The sequence below is a fragment of the Phasianus colchicus genome, chromosome 18, assembly GCF_987193195.1.
Source record: "Phasianus colchicus chromosome 18, bPhaCol1.hap1.1, whole genome shotgun sequence".
In the NCBI taxonomy this organism is placed as follows: domain Eukaryota; kingdom Metazoa; phylum Chordata; class Aves; order Galliformes; family Phasianidae; genus Phasianus; species Phasianus colchicus.
The window spans coordinates 2,172,095-2,198,273 of record NC_143453.1 but is presented as its reverse complement, the minus strand read 5'-3'; the positions used below and the strand labels follow the sequence as shown (position 1 = coordinate 2,198,273).

General features: G+C 54.0%; 1 protein-coding gene across 3 annotated transcripts in view; it reads left to right on the top strand.

The window, feature by feature from the left end:
* Window positions 1–26,179, top strand: part of KSR2 (kinase suppressor of ras 2) — a 49,906-nt gene that overhangs the window by 964 nt on the left and 22,763 nt on the right. For 2 of the 3 annotated variants that reach the window (XM_090152623.1, XM_090152624.1), the window contains exons 2-9: window positions 2,567–2,707; window positions 3,491–3,641; window positions 6,328–6,817; window positions 16,914–17,095; window positions 23,442–23,511; window positions 24,151–24,234; window positions 25,619–25,686; window positions 25,849–25,947. In XM_090152623.1, the coding sequence (XP_090008749.1) occupies window positions 2,567–2,707; window positions 3,491–3,641; window positions 6,328–6,817; window positions 16,914–17,095; window positions 23,442–23,511; window positions 24,151–24,234; window positions 25,619–25,686; window positions 25,849–25,947 (1,285 nt within the window). The remainder of the gene's footprint in view (window positions 1–2,566; window positions 2,708–3,490; window positions 3,642–6,327; window positions 6,818–16,913; window positions 17,096–23,441; window positions 23,512–24,150; window positions 24,235–25,618; window positions 25,687–25,848; window positions 25,948–26,179) is intronic. The other variant, XM_090152625.1, reaches the window with a different exon arrangement.

Genomic DNA, 26,179 nt, shown 5'->3' with positions numbered 1-26,179 from the left:
CCAGCTTGCATCCTACCCACCAGGATCCTAAGTCCCCACCAGGCTGCATCGCTGTGGCCTGGCTGCATCCCTTCCTCCTGGTCCCTAAATCCTCACCAGCTGCATCCCTTTGGCCAGGCTGTGTCCTATCCATGGGGCTGCAGCCCTATGATTTGGCCACATCTCATCCTCCAGGTTCCTAATTCCCCATAGGGTTGCAGCTCTCCCCTGAACTCCTCCATCCTCACTGTGCTGTATCCCTTTGGCTGAGTTGGATCCTACCCTATGGCCCGACCTCATCCCTTCCTCCAGGCTCCCCATCAGGCTGCATTCTTCCCACTGGACTGCATCTCTTTGGCCTGGCCACATCCACATCACAGGATGGGGAAAAGACAGGGGCTGCGGGTGGGGGTCCCACAGGAAGGATTTTGGAGCAGTGGCAGTTTTGGGGCAGGCAGTGCAGGTTTATCCAGCTGGATGCACCCACGGGGTCCTGGCTGCACCCGGTACATCCCATGGTCCTATATGGGCTGGGCGCCGCTCTGGAGCTCCCATCTCCCTCTCATGGATGGGACTGAAGGAGACGATGGAAGTGATGGATCCGTGGGCTCCTGGTGGCACTGTCCTGAGATTCTGTTGGCATCAGTGGGGCCACACGTGGCCCTGAGCCGCCACCGCCGCGTCCCAAGGCCGTGACGCAGGTGCGGGGGCACCGCTTGGCTGGAGCGAAGGGGGGAGCACTGCTGTGAGTTTATTTTCCTAAATCCTCGTTTTAAAGGATGAAGAGTAAAGCTTCTGCTCGTTTCTTCGATTTCAGGGTCCCCATGGCGTGGCATCTGTCCCTGCTGGGGGAACAAGATAGGAAAATCCCGCTGGGGGTCACCAAAGGGTTGGAGAGCCCTGAGCACAGCCTGGTTACTGCCACCCCTGTGGCAGGGGAATGGTGTTAAGGGGACACCGCTGCTGCTGGCCCTGCTTTCTGCAGGGAAAGGCACCTGGAAGGGCACCCCTAGGGGCAAGCGTGCATGCATGAAACATGCACCTATATGTAAAATGCATACGGGTAGATGAAGCAACACACATACACATCTGCATACAGGTGCCACAAAGGCTCTGCTGCCCCCCGGGCAGCCCACTCCTGCTGCCTGCAGCCCCACAGCACTGCCCCTGGGTCCCTCTGTGCTCATTTCACAGATGGAAAACTGAGGCACGGACAAGTCGAAGGGGCTGCACAGTGTTGAGGTGACAGTGCAGGATCCCAAACGTTTGGTGTGGAGGTGGAGGGCACTGTGCTGCTGCTGGGATGACTCCATGTGGGCTCAGGGGATGGTGCTGGAGCAGGAACCCACCTGCGCCCTCATTAGTGCTAACGAAGTGCCTCTGCTCTCTCCAGGCTGTGGTGCAGGTGTCCCCACCTGCAGCTCAGAATAGGTGCATCCATAGGGGATCTGCAGGTTTTTTTCCCATCAGATCCTGGTCCCATCCTTGCCCAGCTCCTGGCCCATCCCTGTGACACTGGTGGCACCTCTGCCCTGTGTCCCAGCCCTGTCCCTGTGTCAGTGCAGCTCGGGAACCCTGCTGCTCCCCGTCCCAAGGAGAGGTGCTGGGATGGAGGTGCTTGGAGGCAGCGCTGTGCCCGGTTCTCCCCATGGCTGTGCAGCTCTGCGTGTGTTCCATCCCTCCTGTAGGGACAGGGAAAGGTTTGTGTGGTGCCCACACAAGTCTCAGCAGTGTGAGCCCGTCTGGGGTGGGAAAAAGGACACAGTGCTCCCCAACCCTTCCTTGGAGGCTCTGGGAGGGAGGATCACTTAAGAAGCATCCACGGGGACCACCCCAGCTCTGAGGGGTGATGCAGAAACCTGATACGACTTTCTTGGTTGGCTCTCCGTGGCTTTATTCCAGGCAATAATTTTTGGTAATAACCTCAGACTGAATGGGAATCAATGGGGTCAGGAGCTCCTGCACCAGGGCTGGGGGGTGTCACCCCTTGGGCCCCCAGTGCCGCACCGTGGGCCCATCCATCCCACCATGCGTTCTGCTCCCAGCACGTCTATTTTTGGGGCGCTGGGCAGGGGCACAGCACCATCTAGCGCTGCCGGCGGCGGGGAATCTCCCAGCTGGAGAGCAGAGTGGGAAATCCCTGCAGGCTCCCAGGGCTCTGCTCTACATTTCCCAGAAAGGAGGGCAGGCGCTCGGCGGCGTTATTTTGGGAGCTGAGCGTGTGAGTGCGGTGGCTTCGCAGTGGTGCTGGGCCCAGGGAAGGAGGTGGGTGGTGTGCACTGCTGCTGCCGTGGGAAGGGAATACAGAGTGAGCGCTGGGATGCAGTGATGCACCAGGCATGGGGGGGTTCGTGGGGTCTCTTTGCACCGATATTGGGCGTGGGTTGGGTCAGCAGGTGAGCTGTGATGGAGAAGGGCTGTCCCTGTCATTCCTCTCTCCTGCATTAGAGGGAACCTGTGGGGCGATGTCCATCCATCCCTAGAGCGGAGGGATTTGGGGTTGGGGATGGAGCTGAGGTAGCTCAATTTCCAACCTGATGGAGTGGGAGAGGAGGGGGCTTCCATGGGGTTTTCCCTTCTCTCGCAGAGCAAGCTGGTCAAGTACTTCAGCCGGCAGCTCTCCTGCAAGAGGAAGGTGGCCCTGCAGGAGCGCAACGCCAAGCTGGAGGGCTTCCCCCAGCTCCTGCACTGGTTCCGCATCGTCGACATCCGCAAGGAGGTGATGGAGGTAGGGCTGGGGATCCATCCCTTCGTCTCCTGGGTTGGGGTGCTCCACCACATCTACTGAGTTGGAGGTCCTTACCATCTCACATTTTGGGAGCGCCCATCCCATCAACCCACAGGTTGGGGATCCATCTTATCATCTCCTGGGTTGGGATGATCCACCCTATCTCCTGGTGGATCCCCCACACGTGTCCAGGTGGAGGTCCATGCCATCTCCCTGGTTTGAGAGATCCATCCCATCATCCCCCATGTTGGGATCCCTCTAATCTTCTCCCAAGCTGGGGCCACCCACCATGTCTCCTGGTTGGTGATCCACCCCATCTCCTGAGTTGGAATTCCATACCATCTCCCACACTGGGGGGATTCATCCCAACTCCCAGCCTTGGGGCTCTTGAGTAAAATTTGGCAAGGAGATGGTTGTTCCCTGGGATGGAAGCTGCCTCAGAGCTGTGCTTTTAGGCTATAGGATCAGCATAGCAAGTGCTGGTGGAAAATGGGGTGGGAGAACAACGGGACCCAATTGTTTCACTGCATGGAGAGATGCTACAGGGGGGGAGGAGGGGGGTGCGGCCAGAGCCCCCCATGGCTCTGCCAGCTGTGGGTGTAGACACCCTACTGCTGTGCAGGATACGTCCACACAGTCCCCCAGAATCCTCCCCAAACCCCAAATCCCTCAGGAGGGAATGGCTCCTTGCTCCATACCCCAAAGTTCTCATCAAGCAGCAGATGCCCACGGGTGGTTTTTCCCTCTCTTTCCCCCATTCCCCCTCCCCCCCTTTTTTGGTAGGAAATAGCCCCCGGGCAGCTGAGCCTGGAGGAGCTGCTGGAGATGACTGATGATCAGGTCTGTGAGACCGTGGAGAAGTTTGGGGCCAACAGTGAGGAGTGTGCCCGCCTCAACGCATCCCTCTCCTGCCTCCGCAGCGTCCATAAGTCTGGTGAGCAGGGCTGGTGACCTGGGGAAAGACATCCAAAGGCTTGGGAGAGTGGTCTGAAATAGGGAGAGGAGACCCTGTTTGTGTGCTGGGTGCCAGCTGAGTACCAACCGCACACATCCCCGTGGTTGGGTACCAGCCATGTGCATCCCTGTGGCAAGGAGGTCGATGGGAGGGGAGGTGTTGGTGGGGGGAGGCTGGGAAAGCCCTGTAGCCTCTAAAAGCCCCGCCACGGAGCATCCCTGTGCCGAAGCCTTGCTCCTGCGTGGTGGGGGGGGGGACGGGACGGAGGGAGGGCTTGGAGGTGCGGCTGCGGTGCGGTGCGGTGCGGCCGGGCGGTGGCAGCAGAGATCCGCAGAGACGCAGGGATGCTCGGGAGGGGGGGCTGGAAGGTGGAACGTAGGGGTTGGAGGCTGGAAATGGAGGGGGGTTGGAGGCAGGGGGTGGCAGAAGGGCGGGGATCCCCTCCGAGGGGCCATCTCCAAAGCTCTTGTTATCCTTGGGCTGTTTTGTGTCCACATGTGCTGCGCTGTCTTCGCTCCCCAGGAGCATCCCTTGCAGGTGGGGAGGGGGCAGTTTGGAGCACCCCAGGCTGCTGCTGTCCCCTCCGGGGCTTCAGTGCACCCCGGAGGATGGATCAAGCAGGGGGGAGGATGGTTCCTGCTCACACAGGAGAATCCCAGTGGATATGGGGGATGCAGGATGATCCCTGCTGGGGTTGTGACCCACTGTGGTGTCACGGCAGAGCAGTGAGGTGGGAGGGCTGCAGCCCAGCCTGACATTTCCTACAGAGCCCCGCCACCCCAGAGGACTGCTCCCCAAATCCAGCTCCTGCCTGGCTTTCTGCCCTCTTCCCTTTGGCATTTTCCCTAAATCTCTCCGATATTTGAGGAAGGGCAGCGGCCCAGGCAGGCTCTCAGCCAATGCTTTGTTTAAACACCTTTGACTTTTAAAGCCTGGTGCAAACAAACGCAGCTTGACTTACATCCCCTCCTGCCCTTTTTTTTGGGGGCTGCACTCAGCAGAGGGAATTCTCATTTGGAAAACACACGTGAGCCCTCCGCTCAGGCAGAGATGCTGAGAGTGTTTGCTGGAAGCTGCTGGGGGCTGCAGGAGGGCACTGGGCTGCCCTATGGGAGCTCCTGCACCAGCAGCCCTCCCGATGCCATTAAGGAGCAAAGTGCTGCCTCTCCATATCATCATGTAACGTCTCCTTGAGCCGTGGTGGTGGTCAATTTCTAGAAGCCCAGATTAGCTCTAATAAAGCAGCAATGAGGTGTGGCTGTTAACCTTTTCCATCCATCTCTATTTATCGAGTCGTTCATTAGGGGCTGCTAATTTCCCAAGCCAATTCCCCACGTGGATGAGGCTGGGGAGGAGGAGGAGGGTCTCTCCTCTGTGGCTCTGACAGCAATGTGTTTTGCCTGGGTGATTTCTGGTGATGGGGGACCCTTCTGACCCACGTGTGTGCTGGAAGGATCCCTGGATGGCACGCAGATGGCACACATTGCTCCATCAAATCCAGCACCGACCTGATTTTAACACTACTGTGCTAAACAGTAGTATTGGATTTCTCTCTGTTGTGTGCTTGGCTGCAGGATTTATTAGCAAACCAGGGCTTGAAGTGAGAGCTGAGCAGTGCCTGTGGATGGAGCTGTGAGCTGGGGTTACTGGTGGTGCGTGGGGAATGGTGCAGCACTGTGTTTGTGTGAGGCCACAGGGTGATGGCAGGGGGACGTGGGAGCCTCCATCCCAAATTCTGTCTGCTGCGGGGGAAAGCTTTGGTTTTGGAGGGGCTGAGAGTGACTTTAGAAGTAAAATGATCTGTGGGATGGAGAAGGGTGATGTGAGGAGCTGGGCATCGTCATTTTGAGGCCAGCCTGCCCTTGGTGTGCAGTGGGGACAGGGCTGGGTGCCGTGCATGATGTCAGTGCCCACCCGGTCACTGTGTGCTGCTTTTGGGGAAGGAAAGGGCAGAAGCTGCCCTGAGCTCCCCAGGGGTGCTGCTCCCTGGGTTTGGCATCGCCCCACACAGATCCCACTGGGTGGCAGTGTTCTTGTATGGCACAAGGCGAGAGGTTTTGCTACAGAGTGATTTGCATCTTCATTAGCTTCATTTTCTGCTTTGAAACAATCCAAGAAAACCCATCACCCCTTTCCTCTATCAATCCAATCTCAAAGCTTTTGCAATCCCAAAGTCCTCTCCTCCTTTGTTTTACCCCTCTCTGAGCCTGAAGCAAAGAGCTCCCCTCAAAGAGGCTCAGTTAGAAAATGGGGCTGGCAATTAATAACCAAACAAAGGGATGGGGAGAGGCGCTTTTAAAATAAAGAGATGACATTTCTTATGCTGCTTGCCTTCCAGGCGGTGATCAAAAGAGGTCGGGGCCGGGAGCTCAGAGCTGCTCCATCACTGTGGCACTCTGCAGTCACAGCCGACAGCTCCTCATTCATCCCTGCACCGCAGAGACTGATAATGAGGGGTTGTGAGGTGCCACGCTCCCTTTTCGTTGGTCTTTTTTGCCCCCCTTTCGTTTCTGCAAATCGCACCAACACAAAGGGGTGAAACGAGATGGGGGTGTCGGAGCTTGGATGGGCTCTTTGTTCCCGGGGTGGGTTTGGGGTGGACCCCTCCATAAGGCTGTGGGCTGTGAGTCACCCACCCCATGGCTCTATATGTGCTCTGTCGCAGGCGGCAGCCTCTCCAAGCAGGACTGGACCATCCAATGGCCCACGACGGAGCCGGGCAAGGAGAACCAGCCGGGCTGTCCCCAAGAACCCACCCCATGGAGCCGCACGCACCTTTCGGCCAGCCCCAAACCCCCCGCCAAGTGCGCCCAGCACCACTGCCACGGCCCCCTCTACACCCACGTGGACCGTCTGACTGTGGAGGGTCACCCGGGGCTGTGTCCCCCCGTGGAATCCGGCCACCGTTCCCTGCCTCCCTCCCCCCGGCAGCGACACGCCGCTCACACCCCGCCGCGCACCCCCAACATCGTCACCACCATGACGCCGCCGGGCACGCCGCCGCTGCGCCGCAGGAACAAGCTGAAACCCCCCGGCACCCCCCCACCCGCCTCCCGAAAACTCATCCACCTCCTGCCTGGCTTCACAGCCCTGCACCGCAGCAAGTCGCACGAGTTCCAGCTGGGGCACCGCGTGGATGAGGCGCACACCCCCAAGTAAGTGGGTCACCCGTTAAGTCCCCATCCCTGCGGTCCCAAATGTTCCCTCTGACCCGAGGGAGAGGCATGGAGATGTGTCAGCGTGGGGTTAAGGAAAGATTCTGCCCCAGGGGAGAATCGGCCCTGAGCTGCATTCAGGAGCAATGGGACGTTGCTCTCAGCCATAGGGTTTGGGTTTTGGGTGTTGCATGTGCTGCCCAGGGAGGTGGTGGGGTCACCGACCCTGGAGGTGTTCAGGGAGCGTGGAGATGTGGCACTGAGGGATGTGGTCAGTGGCTGTGGTGGGGGTGGACTTGGTGATCTTAGAGGTCTTTTCCAACCTTATTGATTCCATGATTCTTTGGGACCGAGGGTTGGATTTGGTGATCTCTGTGGACCCCTTGCAGCCTGGGATATTCCATACTGCTATGCCTGGATGTAGTTTTGGGGTGCTCCTATTTAACACCCCACCAAGGCAGGGCTGGGACCCAACGTACAGCTGGGCCACGAGATACAAACAGGGAACAAAGTCCTCCTCCAGCTGCAGCACGCACATCTCCCACACCTTGCCCTATCGCCGTTCCCGGTGCCTTCGCATCCCCAGCGTTAACGCGGCGCTCCGGCTGCTCCTGCTCTGCAGCCCGGTGCCAGCAGAGGCTGCTGCAGTGCTGAGAAGCGGACTTATCCCTGCCTGCTCCTTCGGGCCCTTTTAGGGAGCAAACCCCAAACCCTCCAGCTCTGTGCTGAGGTCGGGTGGCAGTGTGGGGCGACCCTACAGTCCCCAACCCCTGCAGCTGTGGCAGCGCTCGGTGCAAGCAGTGAGGGCGGCCGTCCTCCTCCCGTACGGGCAGTGATGGATTTCTGACTGTAAATGGGAAACTCTTTGGGAAATGATTTGATTTGGGTTCCTGCAAGGCGACGCTTGGGAAACTGCACTCCCCTCCTCCTCCCCGGTGCTGCCTTTGGTTCCCCTGAGTCATTTGATCATTGCACACCCCTGGTCATGGTGACACGGCTTCAGGGTGAGACTGGAGATGTGCACAGAGCACGAAAGCTTTCATCTGCTGCTTCCCCACGGGGATGGGTGAGGCAGGGAGTGGGGTGCCGTGACTTCTTTGTGTGAGCCAAGGAGGGCTCATAAACATCAGAGAGGGCTTTTACATCAGCACAGCCTCACAGCCCCATCCCCGCTGCCATCGCAGCCCCATCCCTCACCGTGTCCCTCTGCCCACTGCCACCTCGGATGCTGGGATGATTCCCCTTTGCTGGCAACCAGCTGTAGCCCAAAGGGTGATTAAACACAATTAACAGGGGAAAGGGAACAAATGTTGATAGGGCATCGGTGGGGTGCTCATCTGGGGGTATGGAGGGATGGGGTGCTGTGAGATCCAGCCTCCCCAGAGCTGCTGGGAGTGCTGAGGAGGTTAATTTTCTCTAATGGCACTTAATGATTTTCAGGAGGCAACCACTAAATCCCGCTTCCTAATCCCATTAGTGCTCGGGGATGGCAATTAGTGCGTTTAGGAGGCAGCTTCATTTCGCCCTGCCCTGCAGCAGCTGAACACGGAGCGGTGCTGCAGCCTGGGTGCTTTTCCTGCCACGGAGAAGAGCCTTCTTGGGCTCTTATCAGCTAATTCTCATTTTATGGCTGCGTGCGTTCTGGGGTGGTTTCTCTTAATGTCACCACTTTCATGACGTCCCCCTCCTCTGTGCTCTCTGCAGGAGGCAGTTTTCCTCCTGACCTCAGCCATGAGGATCACTGAAATGGAGCTTTTGGCTCCAAATGGTTTTTCAGGACTGCACACTCGTGCTTTCCGCACATTAACCTCCTCATTACTGCGGGTGTAACCCCACACTGCCTCTTTGCAGATCCCCACCTGCTGGGACCCACCCCAGGGGCTGTCCCCAATGGGGACGGGCTGACCACAGCAGGACCCTGGGCTCAGCCTTGTTCCCATGAGCAACGTGGCTGCTGCTTTCCTTTCTGTGATAGCTGCTGCATTTGCTCACATTTCGCTTTGGGGCTTGTTTCTAGGGTTTAAGCCGTTCTGTATGCTGAAGCTCTCTGCAGCAGGGGTTAAACTTTGGGAGCTTACAGCCTCCAGCTGCTGACCGTAACTCTGGGGCATGGAACATTACTCCTTGAAAGATCCCCTGGCTTCCATAAATCCACAATCCATAAACATCTCATGATTGGTCTTGAAACGGAAACCAAACATTTAGAGTGGCTGATAATATAATGCCCATTTAATACCTCATGAGTTCCACGGGCCATTTACATCTTTCACGGATAGTTAATGATTATTCATCAGCAAGAAGGCAAAAAAAAAAAAACAGCCCCAAACACCAAACCCAACAAGCAACCTCAGAAAGCAAACAGACTGTGGAAGGTCTTAAAAAAAGACATTATCTGGGGAGCGAAAGTTGGGATGGTTCAAAGGCTGCGTGCGAGCCCAGGTTAACCCCTGCAGGTGTGTGGAGGGGTGAGGTTTGAGAGGAAGAAGGTTGGGAATTGCAATGAGGGCATTTGTGCAGATGGGGATGGGTGTGCTGGAGGGAAAGGCAGCCTGGGGATGGGCACCTTGCTGCCCTGTAGGCATTGAGGTTGGGTTTGGGTGCTGTTTTTCACAATCTGGGTGATGCTGTCTGGGATGGTGACTCTTTGCCTTGCCTTTGTGCTATTTCCAGCTCTAACCTTCTCCTGCTCATTTCTGTAGCAGCTGGCACTATCCAGTGCTCACATCTGGAACCTCTACTGCGGGTGGTTGCTTCTCCATCTTGTGTAATAGAAAACCCTCTGAGAATGGTGCATTTCCTGTGTCCCTTGCTCTTCCCTTTCACTTTGCCTTACCCAGGCACTGGTCTGCCCTGGGCAGCCCTGCTGGGAGTGATCAGTTCTTCAATGAGAGCAAAAACTTCCCCTCAAAAGAACTGTGCTGTGCTGTGAGCACGCTCTTTTCAGAAGGTGTTGCTCCGCATTGTTGGCTGAGCATCTGCAAACTCATCCTGGAGCTGGAGCAGCCGTGTTGCCCCTTTAGCCATGTATCCCTCAGGAAAAAGAGGATCCCTGCGTGCCTGGATTCATGCTGGCTCAACCATGGCCATTTGTAGGGAGGGCTGAGGTGGGGCAGCCAGGTAGGAACCTGAGAGCAGAGGTCTCCCACCCACTGCCCCACTGTTAGGCTGCCCCTTGTTAACCAGCTCAGCAGTGGGTCATTCATCCTGCTGTCCTGCAGCCTTTGCCATAACGATGCTTTCCCCTCGTATCAATCCCAATCACTGCTCTTACCAAGCAGATCAATTATTTCCTGTTCTACATTGAGGCAGCTCTTGTCTGGCACTGCTTCTTCCAGCCTTGGCGATGCACATGGGCTCATGGTGATGGGGATGAGCATCAGTGACTCTCCCAAAATGTACACACAGTCTCTAGGCAGTATCTTAAGGGTTATGTTTTCCCTCTTGTACGCTACCTGAAAACTCAGAGACCATCCCAGCCCAGGTGCAGCAGGGAGAGCACTGCAGAGTGGGGACTGGGAGAGCCAAACGAGCAGCATCCCTGTTTCCAAATAGCCCTCCTGATTAATCTCTGTGCTTCGGTGGTGAGTCAGTGGAGCCGTGCACAGGTTCTGGATCACCTCCAGCCTTCTCAAAGCACGGCTCACACACCATGCCCTGACAGTGATGGGTTACCTCCGTCCCGAGCTGGCTCTGTGCTGCCATCATCCCTCTGCTCTGGGCTCTGCTTCTCCTTAGGTATGTCATTAATGTTAATTACTGCTGCGGCACTTCATCGAGAGGAGGGGGAGCTTTCACATGCTTGGAGGAGAAACTTCTCACCGTGTCCTTTAACGAGGAGCCCAGCCGCCTCTCGCCACTCAGCGAGCTGCGAGCGTGGTGATGCATTTAGATGGGGATTGGCGTTGGGGTGGGAGGCGTGCGGCTCCGACTGCTGGCATTGTGGTGAGGTGTTGGTGTGGGAGAAGGGCGCAGTGCTGCGGGAGATGTCCCACCCACAGCTGGGGCATCAGCCAGGAGGTCAGGCTCAAGCTGATCACGAAATCATAGAACAGCTGGAGTTGGGAGGCACCTTAAAGAGAATCCATTTCCAACCCCCAAGGGCTGCGTGCCCTGCACCAGAACCGGCTGCCCATCCAGCCTGGCTTTGATCCCCTCTCGGGGCACCCACAGCTTCTCTGATCTATTCCTTTTCTCCCAGCTGTGGCTTTGCAGGGATGATGAGAAGCATCTCCCACAGCCTCTTCTTTACGTGCCCCAAGTTATGGGCGAGCTCATTTCCCCTCCAACATAGTGGTCATCCTGGTGTGGGCAATGCACAGACCAGGGGCTCTGCTGGCTTCCTGGGTAGTTACAAGGAGGAAGCAGAGCTGACGAGGATCTCAGGTTCCCCCCAGAAACAGTTTGCTCTGAGTTCTCCTCTACTTCTCCTTTGGAACAGATCTCCCCAAGCCCACCATGCTCACAGCGTGCATCAGCTCATTGCACCCCAGGGCAGCCCATGAAGAACTTCCCGTAGCCTTGTCTGAGATGAAAGGTTTGCAGCACCATAATTAGCTTAATGAACCTCTGCCTAGGGCTTTCCAGGCACGTGCAGCCTGTGCTTCCCCTCTGGTGGTGTGGATTGTGGGGAATTGCCTCCAAAAATGGGAGCACGCATGGGGCCGTGCAGCACACTGCCCTGCCATGGGATGGAAAATGTCCATTGTGAGCTGCCCGTCCCCTTAGGGCTCACCAGGTGCTTTTCAGTGGTTGGTGCAGAGGTGACCACGCTGGGAAAAGGAGCCAGCATCCCTATTGGAGCCACTCCCAAGCTGGGAAGAAAACCCCAAATCCTATCACCCCACCTATTTCTTTTACCAATTCAGGGGCTCCATCACCTGTCCCCATTCTCACCTTTCCCCACACTGGCTGCTTGAGTTCATCTGCCATCCTTGTGCGCTCCTCAGCGGAACATCAGGAGGAAATCAAGGAAGCAGAAGTGCCTAACGAGCAGCAGGACCTCCAGGCAATTAGCTCCTCACCTCCTCCCTGCAGCACCCTCACCACAGAGCACACATCCCAGGGGATGACACGGGGCTTCAGCTCCCTTCAAAGAGCCTCCAAGCGCCGTCATTCGCAGCCACGCTAAAAAGTTCTGCTTCGTGCTCCAGAAAGAGAATAATAGATCAGTGAGAGCTGAACCTCAGAACGCAGCCGGCCTGGGGAAGCGGGGACGGGCACTTGGATCAATATTTCACCGTTGGCTTTGATATGGGAACCCACTTTTCAGGGCAGGGGGCTGTGGTTGCCTCTTGCTGTAATGAGGATAAATGTAACATCTGCTAGGCTGGGTTTGGTTTTTGAGATATCAAGGCGGTGATGCTCAGTGCTGGCTGTGTGAGAAGGAGCCTTTCTGCTCAGCAGCTCACCACCTTTCCGCCCCACGCCTCAGTTTTGGGTATGCAGGCGACTCGCTTTGCGTGAGCCTTCAGGAATGGAGCAGAAGGGGCTCTTCCTCCTGAAATTTTTACCATACGCTCAAACCTGCGGGCTTTCCCCCTTCTTACAGCCATTCCCCATCCGTTCTGCCGGGCAGGAGGTGGCCGTGTGCCATGCAGAGCTCCTTGCACTGATTTAATACAGAATATCGCGCAGTTAAGGCAGTCAAAAGGCCATCAATCTTCAGGGCTGAATCCCGACCGCCGCAACCCAGACGGCCGCAGTCTTTAATCCTTTGCAGAGAGCTGACCGAAATGCTGATGATTTCTACTTTTTTTTTTTTTTTATGTTTCACCCTACTTCCCTTCCTTTAAAAGCAGCGCCGGCGTTGATAATTGGAGTGTGCTGGAGAGGAGCGGAGCGGTGAATAACACCAGGCAGGTGCAGGGGCACATCACCTGCTTCTGCAAATTGCCTCTTTTTTAATCTTTCTATTAAGATAATGACGGCGGCAGGCTGACAACACATGCCTGCAGAGCAGGTACTCAGCCTGCTTGTTTATCCACCTCTTATCCATGCAGGTTTTATTTGGCAGCGGGGAACTGCGGGGTGAGCAGCCCCACTCCTGCCTTTTCTTGTGTTGGCCATAGTTATCCATCTACAAGGAAGCAGGAGTGGTGTACGTCGCACACTGAATATTTCCTTTCCCATGGGTGTGCATTGATGCTCCCTTTGTTGGGATGCACACATCCCATCCCCAGCCCCACGCACACCTGTCAGCACTGCCGAGTGCCGTCGCACGCCTTTTGTCCACGTCTGCTCCTGTTTGTCACCGTTGCCTGAAACCCTCTATTTCTTCCTGATGAGCTTTTGAGTGATTTTGCATAGCGGGTGAGGATGGGCCCTTGGGGTGGATTGACACCTGAAGGGATTTGCATGTAGCATCTCGCACACTGCCGTGCTCTTTTTATGTTTCCCTTTTAGAAAATGATCATCTGTTTAGCAAAACCTTGCATGAATTGACATCTCTGATGGGGACGTGTGCTGTTCTGTGTGCTGGTGGTAGGGACAGCTGGTGGCCCTGGTGCTGCTGTGATAGAGTTTGAGCTGGAGGGGGTCGTATGCCCAAGGAGGCTGTGGATGCCCCATCCCTGCAGGCATTCAAGGCCAGGCTGGATGTGGCTCTGGGCAGCCTGGTCTGCTGGTTGGTGACCCTGCACATAGCAGGGGGTTGGAACTGGATAAGCATTGTGCTCCTTTTCAACCCAGGCCATTCTATGATTCTGTGATTTGATTCTCTATATGCCCTGTGGCATAAATGGGTATAGTGAGGGGGGAAACAAAGGTTTGGAGGCAATTATTGTCAGAAATGGAGGTGATACACTGGCACAGACTGCCCAGGGTGTGGTGGGGTCACCATCTCTGGAGGTGTTCCAGAACCGTGGGGATGTGGCACTGAGGGTCAGTGGGCACGGTGAGGGTGGGCTGGGGGAGGGCTTGGGGATCCTAGAGGTCTTCTCCAGCATTAATGATTTCATGATTCTAGGAACTGGCAAAGGAAACTGGTGTGGTGTTTGGATTTGGGGTTTTCCTCCCAGTTTGGGACTGGGCTGTTGTTCCCGTGGCAGTGCAGTGATGCAGTGTGATGCAGTGCTGTCACTCTGGTGCTATTCCTCAAGTTTCATGGGCTTCGAGCCTGGAGGGGAGGGCTTTTGGTGCTCCTGTTTGCTTTACAGGAGCTTGGAAAAAAAAAATGTAATAAGTGGGCTATCACAAGCTCCACAGCGCAGGTCAAGGCTCATTTCAGTGGTCACCCAGCTGTGACTGCAGGACGCTGCTCCCCACGCTGTGACGTTGGACACTATCACTGCCATCTAAATAGCCCTCACCGGGCTCTGCAGAGCTCTGCAGCACTGCCCGTCCTGCTGCTATGCCTTCTCCATACCATCACCTTATAGGGTTCTTATAGGGGTTAACTTCCCCTCCTCCCATGTGGGGTTGTAGGTGGGGCTGGGTTAGCACACCCCTAGATGCGTCTTGCCTGCATCCTGCACCCCACTCTCACAGAATCCTGGTGAGCCCCAGTGAGGTCCTGGGGCAGTGTCCCCATGCAGCTGCCTGTGGGGCTCTGTGCCCCCTCCTTTGGGGTTGGATTGCTGTTAAGCTCCTGTTCTGCACGGAGCAGTGTCCCAGCTTCTCCTGTCACAGGGAGTGGAGTTTATGGTAAACAAGCAGCAGCCAGAAGGGAGCTGCTCCGTATCCTCAGCACGCTGCTTCCAGCCCGCAAAGGTCGGTCTGTCTGTCTGTCTGTCAAGCTGTCAAGCTCCCCAGGGGAACCTGTCCCCACGAACCTTTCTGGGGGGAGGATGCTCCAGCAGCAGCATCCCATTCCCCTCCTCAGGAGCAGCAAGCCTCCCCTCCCCATCCCCTCTTTTAAGATGAAGAATGGGACCAGTGCTGTGGTGACCCTCTCCAGTTGGGTGGTGGGGTCAGGGCTTTGTGCGTGTTTATTATTATTATGAATTGTTGGGTTTTTTTTTTTTTTTCTGAAGAAAAAACAGGGAGAGAGAGAGAAAAATCTCTCTCTGTCCAAAATCACTCATCCTTCCTAATAACGAAAGCTGTCACCAGCTCTGCTCGGTGAGGAAATGATGCTCTCGGTAAATATTTGGTCTGGAACTGATTTATGGGTGGAAAAAAATGAGATTAGTGGTTAATCACAGCACTGCAGGAAATGCTTTGGGATGGGCTGGGGGGAGCTGCACTGGGGGCTTCAGCAGAAACCTGGTGGTTGTGCCATGGGGTGTGTGTGGGAAGGTGCATTGGGTTGGGGTGCAGGGGTTGGGATGGGATGGAGGGGTCAGGATGGGGAGCAGGGGTGAGAGTGGCTCTGGGGGCCACTGAACTTTCCCTCAACCTGTTGGTTTGTGCATTTGCTTGAAGGGATGGGATTTTAGGGTTGGGATGGGTGCAAGGCATGACAGGCATCAACAATGTGGCTGCTGTGCACCGCATTACTGCAGGCAATTGCCTGCCCTGTGCACTCAATAAAGTTATTACAGGGACCCTAAAGGCAGCAGCGGCTTTTCCTGTGCAAGGAAACAATTAGCTTATTAGAGGGTGGGTTAATTTTCATATGCTAACGCGGGCTGGCAAGTGCAGAGTGCTCATTTCCTACCAATTGGCAGGGCCAGATGCCCGGGTGCTCCGGTCAGCACAGCTGGAGCAAGGGCAGAGCAAGACCTGGAGCGGGTGGAAAAGCACGTAGGTGCTTGGGGGCTGTGGCTGGTGAGCATGAAGGGGAAAGTTTCTAGAGAGCGATGCAGGGTTTTATGCCCCTCTACAGCATTACATGGCATGGCATGCCATTGCACGGTGCAGCATGGCATGGTGTGGCATTTCCTGGCACTGAACAGCACAGCGTGGTGTTGCACAACATTTCTTGGCACTGCACAGCACAACATGCCATTGCACAGTGTTTCTTGGCATTGCATGGCGCGTTGTGGCACTGCACAACGTCAAATGGTGCTTGGTTGGGCTCTGGGGCCAGATGCTGTGGGTTTCCCTGCTGGGCTGCAGCTGGATGCACCCAGCTGCTGCTGCAGAGGTGCCACAATTCATTCCACTCCCACGTTGCTTTCAGTCTAATTAGGATTATAACAGTATAGCCAGGAAACAAACGCAGTGGATTGAAGAAAAGGCTGTAATTTGACTGCACATCGATGCTAACCGTACCGTTGGCTCACGTGCTGTGATGTTGGGCATGCAGGACATCCCCTATCCACACCCAGGAGTGTTTCTTGATAATTGGGCTATTGCTCAAAAGCGGAGTTTCTGTCCCAAATCCACTGAAGGGGCTGAGCTGCCTTTCCCAGTGTCTGATTTGGGGCACCACAGACCTTTTTTCCCCCAGCCAGCACAGCAAAAATCCCTGGGGTCCCCTGGAAAGGTTTTTGAAGATTCATGTGTTATTGGATCACCAATCCATGCAGGCGGGCTGAAATGGGAAATCTGAAATGTATAGTTTAGTTTTTACATAGTCTTGTCTGCCTGTTTGATCCTTGTGGGTCCCTTCCAATTTGGGGTGTCCTCTCCTCTCCTCTCCTCTCCTCTCCTCTCCTCTCCTCTCCTCTCCTCTCCTCTCCTCTCCTCTCCTCTCCTCTCCTCTCCTCTCCTCTCCTCTCCTCTCCTCTCCTCTCCTCTCCTCTCCTCTCCTTTCTCCTCCCATTCTATCCTGTCCCAACCCATCCCATCCCTATTTGTATCCTTATCCTATTGTATCCCATCCCTATTTCTATTCTGTCCCATGCTTGGAATTTGTGCTTTCAGGTCACTGATGTCTGACACATCCTTGTGTTGACAGGGACGGTTTTCAGGGACATGGATGAGTGGGGTGGGGGCTGACAGTGGTTTTGGACCCACTGACCCTTTGCAGCTGGGTTTTGTGGATGGCGGAGCTCTTGAATGCAATGTTTTCCTTAATATTTCACACATATTACCTTTTTTTTTGTCGATAGCAGGGAGGGATGGAAACTTCTCACAGTGCTGTGGGTCCAATTTTTCCACAGACTTTTGGGGCAGCACGGCATCCCCCTCTGTGAGAATTGCTTCTTGCAATTCTGGGGGAAACCCCCAGACTTCCTCATGCCTCACACCTCTCTCCTCTTTCCTCTCCCAGAACAAAGAAGAAGAACAAGCCCCTCAACCTCAAGATCCACAACAGTGTGGGCAGCTGTGAGAACATCCCTGCGCAGCGCTCACCGCTGCTCTCCGAGCGCTCCCTGCGGTCCTTCTTTGTGGGGTACCCTCCGTTCCTGCCCTCCACACCTCCTGTCCACACTGAAGCCACCTTCTCTGCAAGTGAGTCGCAGCCGGAGGGGACGTGGGGACACCAGGGCTGCAAATCTGAATATGTGTTTCTGTATATGTGCCAAAAGACTTGTAATAATTGTTGAGCCAAGCAAAAGCGATTGAATTGACAATGGTATTGCAATATTGCTGGTGTCAAGATAGGGGCAGGAGCTTGGCCACTTTGATTTGGAAAATCCCCAGGCTTTCCCTGTGCTACCTTTTGCTGATTGAGAGGGATTTTCAAGGGCTCCTTTGTGGTTGCAGCTATTGCTTTGCCTCTATGTATGGATGTTGGGGTTGGCTGTTGGGTTTGGGTGCTTGAGTTGAGTGTTGGAGTTGGGTGTTGGGGTTGGGCACCTGCTGATGCCAAGCCCAATGCAAACCCAAGGAGCTGGATCTCAGCAGCTGGTCACAGCCCTTGTTTTCTGGTGTACCTCAATTCATTCTGTAGGATTGGAAGGTGATAGCAACCAGGTGTGATGCTCAGCCCGCAGCAATGGTGGCTTTTCTCTTTGCCCTATATCTCACACTGGGTGAATGCATGCAGGACTTTGTATGTGGGAAATTTCAAAGACCTTGCGGTTTCACGGAATCACAGAACGATGTGGGTTGGAAGGGACCTTAAAGACCATCCAGCTCCATTTCTTTCTCACTCCCCTCCTTCACCCTTATCAGCCGCCATTTGGTCTGAGGACACATCTGGTGTCCTCTTGCTCCCACTTCCTTGGTGCTGGGCACAATGGGAGCTGGCAGCAGCTCCAAGGGCAGCGGTGCTATTTATAGGGAGATGTCCAGCTACCTGACGCTAGCTGGCATGGCCAGCAGATTTGCCTGCAGCGAGGGTATTTTTGCATCGCTCTTCCCTCTGCAGCACTGCCTGAGCTCCACTTGCAGCCCTGGGTAGTGGACCAGAAACCGAGAACTAAAGCCCGTTCTCTGCAAACCGTGGCTGTGTCTGGTTGCATTAGGCTTCCTCATGCATCAGCATTGGATTACATCCCATGGTGTGATAACCTGATGCAATGTGGCAGAGCAGGAAGGCGATACAATGAGAAGTGATGGAGTAGCAAATGACTGGCGCTTCTGGAGAGGTGTCTCCTCTCATTTCACTCCTCTCAGCCCTTCAACTTGCTTGGTTGATGCGGATGTTCATTTTTGGAGCTTGACGTGAGCCATGGAGAGAGGTTGATCCCTGTTGAGAGGTTTTAGCCTCAGCCACGGCGCTCATTCCTTGTGGAAAGCATCAATGTGTCTGTTGGTCCTGGGCACCGAGCACGCTGCAGGCAAATAGGATGCAAGGCAAAAAATAAGCACAAGGCAAAAATAATCATATTTTTCCTGGTTCTGTCATGTTTCTGCATTGTTTCTGAGCCCTTGTGTTGACTTCAAGCAGTGTCCTGGGTTTCCCTTGTGCCCAAACTCTATGGGTGATGTGGATGGGGCAGAGCAGCCCCCAGATAGCAGACTGTGGATGGGGTGATGTTGGTGAGAAGGGTGGTGGGACAAAACCTCAAAGCAGGTATGCTGTGCTCCCACCCCATGGGTTTCGGAGCTATGGATGCACCTTGTAGGCAGCAGCCGGGTGCTGGCCGTGGTGCTGGCGCTGCAGCAGGGTGATGGAGCACTGGGGTTTAATGGGGCTTGAAACCAGAGCTTGCTACGTTGTGGAGTGAAGATGAGTGATTGGGAGAGGTGCAGAAACATGGTTATGTGTGAGGAGGAGTAAATGGCTCCAGGGCAGCCTGCTTTCCCTGCTTCAGGTGGAAAGATCATAGCACTGGGATGGAGCCGTATGAGCTCTATGGGAAGCTCCAGGCATGCTTTGGGACTGCACATCACTCCCAGCATCTCATGGGGTGCTGGGTTTTCCTGTTTGTCTTTAGTGTGATTGGGTTTCCAATGTGTTGCTGGATGAATTTCTGCAAAGTCAGTGCACCAACCTGTCCCAGTCCCCAAGGAACACACTGTCCCCATCCTTACCCTCGAGCCACAGACATAGCTCAACAGCCAACTTCTCCACAGCATTCCTTTCAGTATTTCTTTTCCAAAGAGCATAATTTTAAAAACCCAGTGGGAAAAATACCACTTGTCTGATATACACCAGTATATATTGGTGTTGATCTTGCTATCTAAGCATCAGAGCAAAGAGGTGCTGTCGCTGTTGGGTGGAGGTGCTGGGAGCAGCCCTATGGGGCCCCGTCTCTCAGATTACAGGCAGCTGTCTCCTGAGGATTTCCTTTCACCTTCTCATCTGGCTGCTCACAACTGAACCATGCTCCCGACTGAACTGCTCCCGGTCCCAGGTGTGGAGTTGGATGCTTCCTTTTTGTTTGTAAACAGTGGATTTTCCCTAATGCAATGAATTTGCAGCTGGAACATGAAGGAGAGGCTGGCACTGCAGAAAGACCTTTTCCTTTTACAAATCTCAGCAGAGGGGTGAAATTCCCTTCTAGCAGGGCCAAGATGCCTAGGAATTCAGATCTGAATTGGCGTTTATTAGAAGACAAACAGTAGAGAGAAAAAATAACTTTTGGGGTGCCCTTGAATTGTAGCTTGGCCTCAGACACATTGAAGGACAGAAGGATGCTTGCTTGGCAGCATTCACACTCAGGCTTGAGAACCTTCCTGGGGGTCTGTACCCAGAGATGGATCTTGGCTGGCCCCTGTGTCCATGTGCCCCTCCAAAGAATGTTCTTCTCCCCAGGGTTAGATTTGCTAGTTGCTTGCAGATGCAATTATTCTGAATGTTTCCAGCATCTTTAGGACAGTGAGATTATGCTGAGAGTAAAAGAAGGAAGAGCAGCAGGTGAGAGCCCACAAGCAGGGAGCTATCATGGTCCTGACCCATTGCTGGTGATGCTGCAGGGGTGGGGATGGAGATAAAGAAGTATCTGCTCCCTACCCTGGTGTGGTGGGCAGGGGGACATTGAAGACATTTGGACGTGGCCCTTGATGTGCAGCATCTGTCCTCACGGCTCTCCTTCCAGCTGCCAATCCTGAAGAAGAAAATGAGAATCCAATGCAATCCAGTTCATTTGAACACAGTGCTCTGCAAGTATCAGGAGGGAAAAACATGCACTCTGTCCTCTGCAAACTGAAGCAACTTGTGAAGTCTCCGTGTGCAAGGACCTTGCTAAATGCCTTCCCACAGCACGCAGAAAAAGCTCTTTCTCTGGCCTGTGGCATGACAGGAGCCATGCAGCATCCCCTGGTGTGTGGAGCTATGTGCAGTGGCCACACAAAGTCTTGCTCTTGTAGGGTTTCCTATCCTGGCTGCACTGCGCCTGAGAACACAACTTCTTCTGTGCAAGACTGATTGGCCCTGCAAGGCTCCCAGTGGGAAGAAAAATCACAATTGCAGCATTTAAGTCAATTAACTGACCAAACATGACGTTTTGGCCATATAAATAGGATTGTCATGCTGCAAAGAGGAACTGCTGTTATTATGAAGTGACTTTTGCTTTTTTTTTTTAAACCAGAAATGCTCTGGGAATAGCTCTGCCTTGGTTGCCTTGGCTGCTGCTGCTGAACTGAAGTTTTGTTTCAGCCCGCAGGATTGTGGAACATCCTTCCATCCCCAGCAGAAACAATGCAGGGCCATCCCCGTGCTGTGGTGTGACACAAGCCCATATGAACCCGAGGGATGTGGCATGTTTCAGTCCTGTGTACACTAAAGAAGAAGGCATGTTGGATGCCTTTTTAGCCTGAATTATGCAAAAGATTTATATTCAGAGCACCTACCCACAGATGATGCTCCCAGTGCATTTGGTGAGGGTGAGCTGAGCCCCAAGCCCATCCCTCCCCATCTGCCCCAAAGAGGCTGGAAACCCCAAATAGATGAAATCCTGGAGCTCTGGCTGCCCTTATCCATGCAGTGCGGTGCTCCAGCATCCTCCTCCCACAGCCAACAGGGGCCAGGAGGGCGTCACGGCCCCATCACCACTCAGCAGCATCCCGGCCCCGTCACCTGTGACGCGCACGAGTGCCACTCAGGGAACCATCAGCAGTGCTTGTCACTGCTATGAGGTGACAGGGGCTCCTCTCCCCTTGTCCGCTGTCACTGCTGCACCGGACGCGGCTGTCACCATCCCCTACTCTGTCTCTAGGCACATCTGATAGCCGTCAGGCGTGGGCTGTTGACTTGAGATGAATCGTGCCATGCCCGTTTGTGAGAGGCAGTGGGAAACATGGTTGTTTTGGGGTGCTTTGGGTGCAGGACTGCCACACTGGGTACCAGCAGCCTGGCTGCAGGGCTGGTGATGCTTCATGGAGGTGGATGTGTACCCAGCATGGGGACAGTTTTTAGGGTTCTGGAAGGGGGTGGTTTGGCTACTCAGCTTTTCCTGCCTTCCTCTCTCACTGGGGAACCAAAGTCCCCTTGGTATGAAGGGGGTGCAGCACAGATCCTTGCTGAAAAAGGGGTGACAGCAATGCCAAACCTGCACGGGACCCCACAGTGGCCTTTCTGTTGCAGCAATGACTTGTCTCCTTTGCTCCCATCATGGCCACAAGCTTTTATCTTCTGACCACCTCTCATCCTGGTGACTTTGGGGTTTGGATGGGAAATTTGCATCCATCAGAAGTATCCCCACTTTCCCCTTGGGCACAGCCCTCAATTAATCACACCTGAGACAAAAGAAATATACTCACAGGTATATATGCACAGATGTATGGGAACTGCACTGATGGAGCACCTGGGGAAAGGACCTGGTCAGCCCTGGGAGCACAGGTGAAGGCAATTCAGCTGTGTGATGGGAAGGGATGGAGCCTGGCTGCACCTCTCTTAGACCTCATTGAAAGGCTGACTGCCACTGGGGAATCTCTTTCTGGAGATCCCTCCTTGGTGGAGCTTTCCCCCGTGAGCCTGGAATCTTCTGATATACATGAGCAATCTTCTTCCCTTCCCTTGTAGCACCTTCCTATCATGCCAGTCCTTTGTTATCTCACCTTTGTTGTAATGCCTTTCCCATTGCACTGATCCATCCAAGTGCTGCAACAGGTGAAAGGAGAGAATCACCAATTAACTTGCAAAGCTCCCAAATCCTTGGGGCTGTACCAGGTGCTGCTCCCCTCCTGCAGGCAGCAGTGCTATTGTTGGGCACACTACTCTGTATGCTTCATCCCCTGTAATGGAGATAATTAACCATGAAGCACGCAGGTCTCATTTTTGTTCAGAAGTTAAACCCCCTCCCAATACACTTTAATAAATTTTGCAATGAGCACATTTAGAAGGTAATTAAAAGCCTCTGCCATCTTTCTGTCTCCCCCTTCCTGGGATGGCCGGATTTAATTGGGACCAGCTGAAAGTTGGTGCAAATGAATTGTGGCTGCTTAAAGCAGAGCTGGTAATTGAATTTGGGAGAGGAGATGGTCTGGCCTGTTTGATTGGGACTGATGGGGGGGATTTTATTTGTGTCATGTGATTTACATATGGGAAAATGGCACTTACGGGATAGAGTGCTTTGGAGATTCATCCCCGAAATGCATCCGCCCCATGGAGATGTGGTGCTGAGAGAAAAGAGTCGAAAATATTGGAGACAGTAATAAAAATACAATAGGCAATGGTGTAAAATGGGCTACAGGGGCAGCAATTATCTTAATTGACTTTGTAGTCCTCAAACATCTTAATTGCTATCCGTGCCCCAGGGCTGGAAAAGCCAGGGAAGGAGTGATGTGGGGTGATTTGGAAATCCTTTATGGAGCACGGCGATGGTGTGGGCATGGAAATGTAACCTTCACCCCAAGCACAATTACAGCGTGCTGCTGCCTGCTATATTAAAGTGGGATCTGAGAGCAAACAGCCGCTGGCTGGGATCACACTGCTGTGTGTTTAACGAGGGATTTGCCTGTGCCCAGCCGATGCTGGAGCTGCAGCTGTTGGAAGCCCAACCCCACATCTCCCCTCTCTTACCCATCTGAGGTCCCGCTGCCCTTTCTCCTCCCTTTCCCCCTGCTGAAGTACACAGAGGCTGCTTTCCTTGCTGATCGTCTGTTTGAAGAAGAGTTCACTTGGCTTCTAGGCGGCTGATGCTCAGCTTTTTTGTTCAGCCAGAAATGCAAGTGAGAGGCATGATGTCTTATTAATAAATGATGCCAGCGCCATTTGTGCTTCATTTTCCCTTTCTTCAAAGATTGCTGCACCTCCTGCCTTGCTCTCTGACCCAAGGCTGCTGGAGTGGTAGGAGCCCACTTCCCCCAGACTCAAAGCTCAGTGGGTCTTTTTGGGGGGGAAAAAGAAAGAAAGGAGCTTTCCAGGATATCTCTAAGTTTGGCAAAACCTCGTATTTTGGTGCCTCTGCACCTCCAGCTTTCTTCTGCATTAACCCCAGTACTTTCCCCATCTTGCCCTCTATAGATACGCTGTCAGTGCCTCGCTGGTCCCCACAGATCCCCCGCCGAGACCTGGGCAACTCCATAAAGCACAGGTATGCAGGATGGGGGCAACCACTGGGGACACCAGAGCTATCCCTGTCCCATCCCTGCTCCCCTGGGACCTGCAGCAGCCTCAGCACAGTGTGTTGCATCTAGTGGGCATCTCTGTGTCCTCCCATTGCACAACACCAGAGTTCTGCAAAAAGTTCCCCCTTTCTCCTGCTTTGCTGCATTGTGTCAGCAGCCCACTGAAGTCCCATTTCAGCTCAGATTTGGGTCAGATAAGGCTTGAGCTGCTATCAATAAAAGCCACGTGTTGGCCATGACCTTTCCAACCTGCAGCAAATTTCCCATTTCCAGTTTATTGCCTGTCTTGCAGGAGGGTGAAGAGCTGAAATAACCTTGGTGTAGGCTGGAGGCTGAGTGCTGGGTCTGGGGGGGGTTTCAGAACCATGTACAGAGCATTGGGTGGGCAAAGGTTTGAAGCTGCAGGCCGTCCTCCTTGGTGCTCACTTTGATGTCCTTTGTAGCAGGCTCTGCATAACCCAAAAGGGAGACCCAGGGATGAGCTCTGGCACCTTTAGAGAGGTGCCTCTTCATTTCTCTGTGTACAGCAAAGGGGTAAATCATGGCTTGGCACACATCTGGAGGTGTTTGTGCATAAGGAACCACTCTCTGCCTTTTTTCTGCAGGTTCTCCACCAAGTACTGGATGTCCCAGACCTGCACCGTCTGTGGGAAAGGAATGTTGTTTGGCTTAAAGTGCAAAAACTGCAAGTACGAAGCTCTGTGGGTCGCAGCTCCGGGATGGTGAATGCTGCAGCGGTGGGAAGGGGCAGGGTTACAGATGGGAGGTGGTCAGCATCTCCCCAGACTGAGCGAGAAAACACCCAGCATGGGGCTGACCAGAAGTCTGAAGAGACAAAAGTCTTCTGTTTACCAGCGAATGTGTGGCAACCCATCCAAACCCACAACAAAGAAGTGGGACCGTGGTGGAGAAGTCCATAAAGTCAGCAAGAGATGGACAAAGATAGCGAGGCGCGCACTAATGCCATTTAAATGCAGGGCTGCCCGTCCCCGGGCGGTATCGAGCAGGAATCAGCACTTAGTGCAACTGCTGCTGGAGCCCAATTGCCTTGCTGGGGATCAGTGCTGGGAATTTGCTGATTGCTGGTAACTGAGTTAGCAGGGCTATCAAGCGATAACGATCGCAGGGGCCGCTGATTAAATGCTGATGAGTTAGCAAATGGGGATTGGAATCCGGGTAGGGAATGCAGAGTTATTGCTTGGGTCTGAGTGGTGGTGAGGGTTTTCTGGAAGTAATAATAGTAAAAATTCTGTTTTGTTTTTTAAAAAAAGTGGTGATTCTTTGGCTTGTTGTTCCCTTGAGCGCTGAATGCCGCCTGCACACATCGCCTCGTTTCTTTGGGAAACTTTCACCCTTTCCCTCTGTATAAGGGCTGGAAAATGGTCAGGATGTGCCCTGCTCCTGCTTCCTGCATTTGCTTAGAAAAGAGCAAACACATCCCATGCTTTTAGAAAGGATTTCTATTTGCTGACTTTTGTGTAGCACCCAGCCCAGTGCTACTTTCCCATACCCGTAACGGAGTGGCAAATCAAACAAATAGTGCAAAAAAAAGAAGAAGGAAAAAAAAAAAGCCCCCAAGCCTCAAATACCAAATTAATCTCTGCCTTTCCCTTAAGGAATGGCTTTGCAATAAAAGCCAACATGCGAGGTTCCTGAATTTTCATTACCCAGCTCATTGACTTGTAGCTGCTGCCGTTTTTTCCTCCTTTGCGGATGGTTTTTGAATCTTGTTATCTTTTTTCCCCCTTTTCCCCTGGCTCTCCCCATCCAGCGGACTCTTTTCCGCCCCTAATTGGGAACAAACAGGAACGTTTTGGGGCGTGGGAGCTGCTGTTGCTCTATGCGCAGCCCCAGGGTGCAGCCCTCCTGGGCTCTAACTCTACAGAATGTTCACCGCAATGCCTACAAATGCCCTGATTATTTCAGTTCAGCATTAGAAATGTCACTATGGGACCACGCGGAGCTGGTCACCCGCGGGGCCGTTGTGTCCCCAAGGTCCCCAGGCATGCAGTGGTACCCTGGGGGCCGCATCCATCCCCATCCCTTACAGCTCTCTCTCTGTCTCCGCTGTAGGCTCAAGTGCCACAACAAATGCACCAAAGAGGCCCCTCCGTGCCATCTGCTGATCATCCACCGCGGAGGTAAGGGCCTTTCTTCCGCTTCTGCCTCCCGGGATGCTGTCGCCAGGTAAAACTTTCAGAAGCCCCCAGGCGACTTCGGGAGCCCGACCCTCCATCTCGAGGCTCCCGAAACCGCTTTGGGCGCTCTGTGAAAATTTTACCGACCGTCTTTTCCGCTTGTAGGGAGACGAGCCGTGCGGGGCGAGGCAGATTTGCATTGCAAACCGCTTCCACCCACCCTCCCCCTGCCACCTTTTCTTTTCAGATTCCCCACCGCACGGGGTAAGTGCCAACAGGTTTCAGCCTTTTGCTTTGGAGAGCTCAGGGCGTGGGACCGGACCCGCTGCGGCGCTCGGTGCATGGGGGTCCCGGCTGTGCCCCTCCAGATGCTCTCATGGTGTGCTTTCAGAGCTGCCTGTCCCGAGAGCTCATTGGAAATACAGAGAAATTTGGAGTTGCTTGGAAATTCAGAAATTTGGAAATACAGAGAAATTCAGAAATCCAGAAATTCGGG